Source organism: Pelmatolapia mariae, linkage group LG7 (genome assembly GCF_036321145.2).
Source record: "Pelmatolapia mariae isolate MD_Pm_ZW linkage group LG7, Pm_UMD_F_2, whole genome shotgun sequence".
In the NCBI taxonomy this organism is placed as follows: Eukaryota; Metazoa; Chordata; class Actinopteri; order Cichliformes; family Cichlidae; genus Pelmatolapia; species Pelmatolapia mariae.
In genome coordinates, this window is record NC_086233.1 from 22234718 (window position 1) to 22246930 (window position 12213).

The 12213-nt window shown below is 39.9% G+C and overlaps 1 protein-coding gene across 2 annotated transcripts in view; it reads left to right on the plus strand.

The window, feature by feature from the left end:
- Nucleotides 1-12213, plus strand: part of LOC134630782 (astrotactin-2-like) — a 280317-nt gene that overhangs the window by 252916 nt on the left and 15188 nt on the right. For both annotated transcript variants that reach the window (XM_063478441.1, XM_063478442.1), the window contains one exon: nucleotides 4471-4612. In XM_063478441.1, coding sequence (XP_063334511.1) covers nucleotides 4471-4612 — 142 coding nt within the window. The remainder of the gene's footprint in view (nucleotides 1-4470; nucleotides 4613-12213) is intronic.

Genomic DNA, 12213 nt, shown 5'->3' on the forward strand with positions numbered 1-12213 from the left:
TGCACATAGACTCAATGTGTAACAGAGGTGCAGAACTTTAGCTTTAATTCAGTGGGTTTAATAAAATGATTATATTAACTTTTGAAGAATTACTGACATTTTTATACTTAGTATCGCCTTGCAGCAAACTTCAGTTGCTGCTTGTTTGTGCGTCCCTTTCAGTTTTTTATCTCACAAACCATACTGTTACTTTTGCAGTATGCTTTGGGTCATCATCCATTCACACTGTGAAATGCTGTCTGATCAGTTTTGCTATATATAATTTAGCATTTATCCTGATAGTTCTATCAGCAGCCACATCATCAATAAACACGAGTGACCCAGTTCCACTGAGAGCCATTCATGGCCACGCCATTACATTCCCTGCACCATGTTTGACAGATAATGCGGTATGATTCAGATCATGAGTGTTTCTCTCCTTCATACTTTTATCTTCCCATCTGGTGCAAGTTAATCTTGGTTTCATCTGGCCAGAACGTTTTGCAGAACTGTGCAGACCATTTTAGATGTTTTTTGGCAAAGTCGAATCCATGTAACCAGTGGTTTGCACCTTGTTGTAAACCATTTGTACTTCCATTCATAAAGGCTTCGTTGTGTAATTGTTTTTCTTAACCATGGAAATAATTCTCTCATCATGCACTTTAGTTGTCTTCTGTGGTCTTTCCAACTTTTTAGTGTTGCTGAGTTATCCGGTTCAGATTTTTTTTTTTTCCTTTTTTGAGACTGAAGCAGATGGGTGATTTGGACATTCCTAAAATTTTTGTTATCTCTTCGATAGATTATTTTTGATTTTCTACCCTTATTAATCCCTACCTTACTTACACCAATATCTACTTGCAATGAAAAGCTATACAATACAAATTCAGCACTTTGAAGCAACTACTTATACTTGTTTGATAAAAAAGTACTTAAGTGTTCAGTAGTGAATAATCTCACATATTACTCAATTGTATGTAAGTGAATAAGTTCATTTATCAATTCCAATTACATTATTTTTTTTCTTCTGATACTTTCAAATTTCCTCCTTGAAGAAAAAAAATCTAAACATGTCTAATCCATGAACCAGCTCACCTTGACGATTTGCATATACATTCTCATTCAAATAAAAACATATACAGAAAGACAAATACAGCTAATGGCTAAAGCAAATTCACAGTGCATGAATTAGAAACTGTAAGTGAAAGGCTATGTCTGCCATAACAGAATGGCAAGTTTGGTTTAAAGACAGAATACCCCCACATGTCCCGCTCCACATGTGCACACATTTCCACATCCAAGTTCAGAAGATGCACATAAACGTGAATATAAATACAAGTCCATAGTACATGTGTAGATTTTCTCTGCATACACATTTACTCCTTTATAATACCACAGTTGTGTTTTTGTGTGCTGCAATTATTTTTGTTATTGTGTCTTCCACTTGCTGCTACTTATGCACCTCATGCTTTCCGTGAAGGAAGGACCTCTTTGATTCTCTTTTCCTCTTTTGCCCTCCCTACCTCCTCCTTTTTGTGTTTTGTTACGTGCCAAGGTTTTCTGAGAGGGGTATTCCTTGTTTTGTTTTGTTTTTTCAGAGACTTTGCGCCAGCCTGGGTCAGGAACTGTTTCTGTTGTGGCGCAGCAAAGCTCTTTGAGACATTGTATATGATATCGGTCTGTACAAATAAACTTATCTTGACTTGTTTGCAACTACATCATAGTTACAAGGCCAGGATGTGTTTGAATCAGAGTGGTTCTTTTGTACACTGTCAGTCAGCCCAAGTCGTCACTTTCCCATGATTTGCTGTTATTTGTTCTTCTCTCTGCTTACTAAAAAGGTCACCTGGCATTTACCATGAGGTTTTAATCGCCATGTAAGCTGGAGAACACGCAAAATGGCTTTTACCGTAATAGAATTTCAGGGGCCTTAATTTTTGCCAGCTGTGAGCTGTTTGGCTTCGGTATTGACAGAAATGTTGACGGACCACAGGCCTACCCATGAGGAACCCTCATAACAATAAATGCTGCTTCTGGGTGTGCTCACATTTCTTATTCTATTGTTAATGGATTGGATTTTGATTATCTTGACCTAATTCTGATATGAAATCACGTACAAGATATCCCCTTTTAAGCTATCGCATTTGAAAGTCTTGAGTAGAAATGAAAAACACGCATAGACACAGCCAAACATGTGTGCCAATATGTGTGCCAATAGCTTGTAAAAAAAAACTTCCACTTTAGCAGTTGAGTCATACATCATTTTGCACGTGTGAACATATTCAGTTAATCAGCCCATTCTCCACTCCTAGGGATGCATACACACACAAACCCTCCTCACGTTTCCTCTCCTGTGATACCAGATGAAAATAGACATGCACATCTTCTCCATACTCTCTAAAACAGAAGGTGGTAAGCAAGGGGTTACCAAAGTACACATGCTTGCCCCCAATCCTGCACTATGTGTTATGGCAGCAAATGAATTATTCTTCTTGTAGATTTTGGTAATGATCTCTAGAAAATTGTGTTGGTAAACCTGGACACAAAATGATTTAAAAACTAGTATGCTAACTTACGTTGATATTGTGAGGCCAAGTTCTAAAACACAAATGTGTATTTTAAGTTCTCTTCAACTCTTTGGTAAGTGGACTGGTATTTATATAGCACGTTTCTGCTCTTACTGATGCTCAAAGCGTGTTAGAAGGAATTTAGAGTTGCTTTCAAGGTAGAGATCAGGCACGGTAATCTGTCTTTATTATTCTGAACAAAAACTGAATGCTTTCAATTTTTGTTAGCTCTGCTTTTTTATAGTTGCATGGTGTGAGCAATATTTCAGAGTACTCCTCACCACTCTCAAGGTGCCAGAACTGTCAGTGTTCCTATGAAGGATCAGTCTAAAGGACTGGGTTGTGTTGTGCTGCATAAATTGTATTGTAAATTAGTAGGGAAAGAGGGTAGGTTCATTGGTTTAACAATTTGTTGTAAGAATAAATAAAATATTTATTAGTTATGTTAGTACCCACTATGGTCTTTGGTGACTTTTCGAATTGATAATTGTATAATAATTTGTCTTTTTGATCAGCTAATTAATACCAAATTCTGCTACTTAAATATACGTTCTGTACCGTACGTCCAGTAATACCTTACTAAATCATTAATTAACGTAAACCGAGCACATCCTTAGGCTGTCCAAGAAAGCCAGTGTAGCTGGAGGGAACCCATGCAGGCACAGGGAGAACTTAAAGTGTTTATTATAACTGTTAAGAAAACTCACTTGTGCATCTCTAATACAAGATAAGTGAGTTATGAATTGATGGCAGTTACTGGGTAATCTACTACAGCTTGCCAGATGTATCTCTTTCATTTAATCCTTTCATCTATTTTTACTTGTCACTATTTAATTTATGCAATAATCATGTCCTAGAAGGTTTGTGTGAATATGCTATTTCAAATCTTCAGAGAGATATTTTTGATGTCTGCCAAGTTTTTGAAAGTATTCACAACTTACTTTCAGCCTCACGTGGGCTTTAACAACAATATAAATTAATACAGTTTGAGAGTGATGTTTAGAAAGGTAAGACCTTTGGAGGAGTAATCCTGTAATAGTGCTGGAATGTGTTTGGGGGCAACCTCCTATACACAGAGCTCTTTCTGTGAAAAGGTCAAATCATTCATTCGTGCAGTTCTTTTTCCTCTTCCTTGCAACCTTTTCTTACCATCCCCTTGTGCCCCACCAGCCAGACTCTCTGTGTTTATAATTTGGCACACGTATCATAAGCTAAAATTAAGCTGCCCTTTACCTCATGTAGAAATAGTTTAAAATCCAACTATTTGAGAGCTTTTAAACCACAGTAGTTTGACAGGTCTCGCCTTTTTTCCATCACCCCCATGAGTACTGGAAACTGATGTTGTGTATGCCTGTGTCTAAATGAACAATTGTGCATTGCTTTTCTTGCACAGCTTGTGAAGTAAGCTGTTTTTTGAGACACCACTGTGTTCAGGGAGGTGTCAGTGTAATAGTAGCATGTACAATAAGTCAAAAAGTGTATGAAATCCTGTTCTCTTTACAGTTCTGTAATGTAATGTGAATGGGTTCCTGACAGTAAAAAGTCCCATTTATTATGGCCTCGGCTTGAGCAGGCAGAGGTGAAACAACACAATTCAAATTGCACAGTTACAAGAGCTCCATGCCTAAATGTAGAAATCCATTCATGACTAAGCTCGTGTTTTGCACTGTTGTTTTTCTTATGTTAAAACATGTGGTGGAACCAAAACATGTGGGATTGTTTCACAATAAATGGAACAATAGATAAAATGCAATGTTGAAAGATACGTTTGCAATTGTTCATTTTTTTCCCCCTCAAAATATTTAATAGTAAAACAGGCCAACTAACATTTCCAAAGTGACCTTTTTGTAAGAACCTTTCTTTGGTTCAGACTTCAATTCATGCTTTGATTGTTTTCCCTTTCTTTCCAATGTTATCTCTTTATAAGGTGAGGTCCTGAGCTTGATGGATGATCTGTTTTCTGGTCTGGGTTCATCCTGTGTTGTTGCTGGGAGGAGGAGTGGAGACCATCCCCACTCTGTGCTATATTCAGTGGTCTTCAAGTGCCTGGAACCTGACAGCCTCTACAAGTAAGTCTCTTCTTTGCCCTCTGCCTCATTGAACTACACCAAGCCAATGGTGTTTGTCACTGCCTCTTAAGATCAGTGGGCAGAAACATATTCTCTCAATGGCCCTAAAAAATTAGAAAGATCATGAAAATCAAGTTTAGATTGTTTGCTGCTCCATTATTCACCAAGAGCCAAGAGGTAGCTCCACATGTTTAATTTGGCCGGGTTCTCTTGCCCTTCCTGACGCAGCCACAAAGGTATTTGAGTCCCCTTCCAGGATCAAACTGGGGAGCTTTTGCTTGCTATGCAAATGTACAAAACACTACCCTACAATATACAATACCAGTCGAGCATTTGGAAACACCTTCTGATTTAATGTTTTTTTTTTAAATTTTCATAACTCTTTAAATTGTAGATTATCACTGAAGGCATCAAAACTATGGAGCAGTTCGAGTATGGAGTTGAAGCAATGTCCAAACATAAAGCAGTTCAAAAAGAGTTATAACGATATGATCTTCATGAGTGATAAAGAAAGGGAAAATATTGAAATTCAGTGAATGTCTCTGTTTAGGAAATTTTATTCATGCTCATTGAAACTGGAGGTATTAGTGTGGAGGTAAAGTTATAGGATCACAAAAACATAATGATATGATGTGATGTCTATATTATATTAGAAATATGTTCGTCATTATTATTGCAAATTATATCAGTAAGGAAGCTGATTAAATATAGACTGATAACTTATGGCAAAGAGTGGGATTAAATAAGTGTGTACTTCTTCCCACTCCTTTTCGATATGTAACTGAATCACTACAGGTGAAGCAATATTGAAATATATTAGCTTTATTTTGTATCTTTTTTTTCTTCTTTTATTTGCTAAATGAACTTTGTACATTGTTTACGTAATCGAAATAAATTAACAAAAAAACAAACTATGAATGAACACGTATGGAATTATGTAAAAGTGTTAAATAGCTCAAAACATGTTTTATATGCTAGATTCTTTAAAGAAGAATCCCAAACCATTTCAATTGGGTTTAGGACTGTGGAGGCCAGGCCATTTGGCGCAGCACTCCATCACTCTCCTTCTTGGTCAAATAGCTCTTACACAGCCTGGAGGTGTGTTTGGGGTCATTGTCCCATTTGACAAATAAATATTCACCTTTTCTGCACCGCACAAAGACACGGCGGGTGGAACCAAAGATCTCAGATTTCGACTCATCAGACCAAAGCACGGATTTCCCCCTGGTCTAATGTCCATTCCTTGTGTTTCTTGGAACAACAAAGCTCTTCTGCTTGTTGCTTTTCCTTAGTAGTGGTTTCTTTGCAGCTATTTGACCATAAAGGCCTGATTCATGCATTATTAGTGTCCTCTGAACAGTTGATGTGGAGATGTGTCTGCTACTGGAACTCTGTGTGGCATTTATCTGAGGTGTTGCTAACTTGCGATTTCTGAGGTTGATGACTTGGATGAATTTATCGCCAGTAGCAGAGGTGACTCTTGGTCTTCCTTTCCTCATGTGAGCCAGTTTTGTTGTAGTGCTTGATGGTTTTTGTGACTGCACTTGGGGACGCATTCAAAGTTCTTGAAGTAATGATAGACTGTCGTTCCTCTTTACTTAGCTGAGTGGTTCTTGCCATAATATGGTGTATAATATGTTGTTGCCATAAACAGTTGTCAAATATGGCTGTTAGCTCTGTACTAACCTGACTTCTGCACAACACAACTGATGGTCCCAACCCCATTAATAAGGCAAGAAATTCCACAAATGAACCCTGACAAGGCACCCTGACAGGTGACTACAACATGAAGCTCATCGAGAGAAGGCCAAGGGCTTGCAGCGCTGTCAAAAAAGCAAAGGGTGGCTACTTTCAGGAATCTAATAATCTAAGCTTATTCAGCCTGTTTTCATCCACAGGGTGTCAAATATGGCTTCTGTCAAAAAGCTATTTTTCTGTGTTTCATAGATAACTACAAGGTGTACTGTGTGACTCATGCTTGAAAAAGACCCCTGTAGTGTCAAAGTTTCACACACTTGATAGGATCATTTTTCACCATTTAGGTTTAAAGTAACCAGTAACCTTGTATTTCTTAGTGCCTTAACTAAACCAAAAAACGTTGAATACTTAAACATAACCAGACAGTGAGTGAAAGAAATTTTAAGGCTGGTTCAACTTTCCAAATGTAACATGAGTCACAGTCTCCTGGTTGTATGTCTGTATGCAAGTTCTTAGTCATCCAGATCATGTTAGTCCTAAATGCTTGAATATGTTTCAAGATGTTTGAAGACATTTCACTTCTAATCTGAGAGGCTTTCTCAGCTCCAAAAACTGATGGGGGGTTCCAAGTAATTCATCCATAATAATTTTGTCCTCTTTGGAGGTGATCCTGAGAGTTATTTACTCCCCAGTCATCATGTGAATCGTGAGGGGTCACATGAGCCAAGGTGTGAATTAAGCCATTGGTCATTGCAGTCACAGGAATCAAGGTGTGAATCCTTTGTAAGCCATTGCCTCACTGTGCCATTGTGTGAGTTATTAAGGTCACATGTTTGAGGTGTGAGTAGGGGTTGAAATGCCTGGGAAGTCAGAATCAGAATCAGAATACTTTATTGATCCCAGGGGGAAATTATTTTTTTGTTACAGTGCTCCATTATAAACCAACATTAACAAAACAGACAACACGCTAACTAAGAATAGTACAATATATAAAAAAATATATATATACATAAGTCACACATTAATAAATAGCTGGAAGTCACATAAGTCACACATTAAGAAATAGCTGGAAAAGAAACGTGTAGTTGTAGCAGTAACCAGTGTGTTAAGTGGATGTGTTGTACAGGGATCTCAAGACTGCCTTTCAAGTGGCTGATAGTTGGTGTTGCAGGCCACCTCTTATGTTCAATAATATTTGTTCCCAGTGGACAAAGTTGGCCTCCTCTATTTCTCACTCAAATCATTTGTCTCCTTGGTCCAAACTGTGGAACTTTTCAAACCTTGAAAGAGTGTATTTTTATGTCCTTTGCATGCACATGAAGGAGAAAGGACACTTTGTGCTGAGGATTGTTATCTCTCGACGTGAAATATTGCTGCAGCCTTGTGTTTAAGCACCACCATCACATCACCTCACATCACATATCCTGTCTTCTTTTTCTCTGCCCAACCGGTCACGGCCACCCCTCCCTGAGCCTGGTTCTGCTCGAGGTTTATTCCTGTTTAAAGGGAGTTTTTCCTTCCCACTGTTGCCAAAGTGATTGCTCATAGGGGGCTGTTGGATTTTTTCTCTGTATGTATTATTGTAGGGTCTACCTTACACTATAAAGTGCCTTGAGGCGACTGCTGTTGTGATTTGGCGCTGTATAATTAAAATTGAATTGAATTGAATTGGAGCCTATCCCAGCTGCAATAGAGTGAGAGGGGAGGCACACAGGTCACCAGTCTGTCACACTGAGACAGACTAAAGTTTATGACAGTTCAATTAGAGAAAAACTGAACACGTTTTTTTGAACACCTCAGGCCAAGGTTGTCTGGCCCTAATGCACAGTGCCGCTTTTGGTGAAAAACAATATTACTAGTCATTCAAGGTAGTCGAGGTCTGATGAAAAAGGCCTCTTTTTTTTTAACCATTTGATCTGGGCATATATCTAAAAAAAAACAAACAAATTAAGCTTGTACAGTTACAGTGCTCCAGTCAAACTCTAGAAGTCAACCCAATTGAAATGCTGTGGAATGATCTTAAATAAAGAGTTGTGCATAAAAGAATGCCTGCAGATCTTAATAAACTGAATCAATGCTGTAAATAAGGGAGGGAAGAAAATTTCTCTGCAACAAAGTGAGAGACTGATAAGGTCACACAGAAGCAATTTCTTCAAGTTATTGCTGCTAAAGGTGGTTTGTCAAGCTACTGAAGCATGGGGTTTGCTTAGTTTCACAGGACTGCATATAGTCCTGTAAGCTCAGCTAACACTGATTTAAAAGTTATTATAAGTTGTGATTATTAAAATTCAAACGTCATCAGAGATTGCACTATGTCACCAAGAGAGCATACTCATTTAAATTTGTATGTCATTCTCTGGCACATTTCTGGGTTTCAAATCATAATTTATTGCAACTAAATCGATTTGTCTCATTTTTATGATGTTCATTCTTTTCCATTACCATAGAGTTTAAAAACCTTCCATTAAACACTATGTTGTGATTATATTTTCAGCTTAACAAAACAACAATAGGCAAATACCAGCAATTCCACATCCTCCCCGGATAGGGCACACTTCCTACTACATATGTTATTTTTGTTTTAGTGGGTACATTTTTGTTACTTTCTCCTCAGCAACAGCTGGACTGACTTAACCAGGGATGCATACTTATTTTCAACACTGCAGATGCTTCCATTCTGTAATGTTCTCAGTCACGATCAGAGGTTTTAAGAAACAGCATTTTTTTTTTTTTTTGTCCCTGTCCCGTTTGGCTCTTTTGCCATCAGAATTTTTGTCTAAAGGCGAAGAAAGATGCCCAACGGATTTACTTTACCAAATGGACCATCCCAGCCTAGCCGTAATGGTCTATTTGATTCACCTTTTATTTTTTATTTTATTTTCACTTGCTGAATACGGGACAGACTTGACTGGGGGAAAGAAAGGGGAGAAAGAAAGAGGGAAAGAAAAACAGCAGGGAAGAGGGACGGGGATAAAGGGCAAAAAACAAAAACCAACAGAATAAGTAGACAAAGAATACATATATCGATCACCTGGATCACCTGTTGAGAAAGAAAAAAGAAAACAAGCAGAAGAAAACGAGAGTAATAGAATAAACAACATCACAATGATATATGGGAATATGACAGTAAATACTAAATATTAAACATTATTGTGCAGCACGTAAGATTGACAGCGCACAGTGTGCTTTGAGGTAGGAGCCAAAAAGGGTGTAGTTTGTGTGTGTGATCACCTGTGTGTACACCTGTGAGCATGAACGCGCTTGTTTTTAAAAGGTTCCTTCATGTAATGATCTGCTAGAGGGTGTGGTGGGCCACTGCCCCGTCCTCCAGGGCATGAAGCAGGTATGGAAGAGATCAAAACTCCAGACATCCAGAGGCCCTCAGAACACAAGAGACCAAGGAAGACCAACAGAGGGGCAGCCGCGCCACTATCCCAGAAAGAGCTGAGGAGAGTCCCAGATGAGGGGTCACTCAGCAGCCGCGGAGCAGAAGCCAGGGGGGGTTGCAGTGACATGCCCGTGAGCTCCACCGGCAGCCAGCTGTGCCTGAGTGACCGAGCCCCAGGCTGAGAGGCCGAGGGCACCCCATCCCCGAAGTGGCCCGTGCGAGCCCCAGGCTCCAGGCCCCGATAAGCAGCCACCAAGGAGTGAGCCGGTGTGTACCTGGACGCCCATCCCCGGACACAAAGAACCACCAACGCACCGATGTCTGAGGGCGTCCGCCACCTGCAGGGGAAGTGGTGGGGGGAGATAGGCCTCCAAACCTTGGAGGGCCTGAGATGTCCCCAGAGAGGTGACGTCTGATACCCAACCTGACATATAGACACAGACATACAGGCACACACAGATACAAACATCCATTCCCACCCTCATGCTCTCATAGGCAATTACTCCACACTCAACCAATGTGAAGACAGACATAAAGAGACACTGTACACACAATCACACTCCCCAAGCGTACTCTAAGAACCGGGTCTAGGTACCCTTGCCCCTGGAGGGGGAAACTGCACCCAGACCCAGGTGGTGTTACCCTTTTCCCTGCGGTGGGGAGAAGCAGACCGCCCCGACTCCGCAGAAGCAGGGAGGCCCCACATTCCAGACCCCAGTTGGACGGCCAACTCCTCCTCCTAGACTCCAAACCTCCCTATGTAGTGTTGATGTATGTGTGTTCTAAGGTGCATTTAAAACCCAGGAGGGCATGGAGCTACCTGCCAGAGTGCATCAGGTAAGCGCATAGCCCCTCCTGCTAGCCCTCAATGTCTACGTGTATTTAAAATTGAGAGGTGGACAACGACGCCAGGGGTGAGGTGTACACCCTGATGGTAATTTGGAGTCCGTGTTGCGTGCCCACCCCCAAGATCCTATATGTATGTGTTATGAGAGTGTCAGTAATGTGAATGTCTAAGTTGTGAGATAAAATTGAGGCAGAGGCAGCCAGAAGAGGACAGACGGGGGGGATGCCTCCTCTGCACCCTGGTGACACACCCTTACCCCAAGGCCCTGCATGTGTGGGTGATTATGGTGGAGCGGGAAGAGGGAGGCAGCTGGAGATGGGGAGGGAAGGAAGGGAGGGGCAAGTGACCCCTCCCTGGGGTCAGCTCCCCCGCTGACCCCAGAAACAGCATTTTTAAATTCAAAGAACAAATTCAACACAATTGCAGTAGTAATTTTGCAGTACCTGAGCATCTAAGATTAAACAAAATTCAGTTAAAACTGCATCTCAGCAATTTTAGTTAGTTGCTTTCAGCAAGATAGCGGGCCATGTAGCGAAGTTCATCTTATCAAATCATCTTAAACTGCTTATTTGAACATGACAACGGGTTTTCTGTATTTAAACAGCCTCCATGGTCACCAGATCCCAATCTAACAGAGCACCTTTGGGATGTAGTGGAAAGGGAGATTCACATCATGGATGTGATCGTGTCAATATGGACCAAAATCTCTGAGGAAGAATTCCGAAACCTTGTTGAATCTGTACCACAAAGAATTAAGACAACTCTGAAGGCAGACGGGGTTCCAACCAGGTACTAACAGCATGTGCTTATTAAAGAGGCTGGTGGATTTATATATAATTCAGCCTCTAAAGCTACAATAAAGTCCCACTCTCCCGTGAACCAAGTTTTTTTGGAGAGCTGATTAAAAACATAATAGAGTTAAGTAAGAATCTGTGAGGACAACAATAATGTTTATCTGTAGAAGTCCTGCTTCCACTAACAAACACCAATATTAAGGGCCCAAGCAGTTTACTTTGTAACACTGGTATCTTTGCTTAGACATTCTCAGCAGTGTTGTTTTTCTGTGATAAGAGCACAGCTTACGTCTGAATTACGTCTGAGGACACTTTTTTTGCAGGCAACTCCACTTGTCTTAATCAAGGCCCTGATAAAACCTCTAATGGTATTGGCTTTATACTTGATCATTACCAAGGCTTCTATGGCCCTAATGTTTCATTGCAGACTAAAATGCTCTACAAAAAGTTGGAGCCACATTCCAGAAAATGTCATTTCAGAAAACAACCAATGTACTGGATAATCTAACATTATTTATGTGAAAACTCATTGATACCAAAAAGTCAGATAGTAAAAGTCGCATGTGTTCAGCCAGACTTTGTTTCTCCGGGTAGAAAATCATTCTTTATAATGTCTAAATTTACTTGTTGGGCTTTCAGCTTTCATCACCATGTACTACCTACAAACGTCTATGTTGGTGTTGCGTTTGTTTATGTAAGTAAGTGGGCTAATCAAAATGTCATCTTCTGTATACAGAGTGGGGTGAGACTTTAATGACTTTAATGAGCTCGACAGTAGATAATAAATCATGAATTTGAATCAAATAGACTGTAAAACAACTAAAAACTATACATTTATTACTGTTTTAAATAGTCAACATGTAAAAGCCTAATT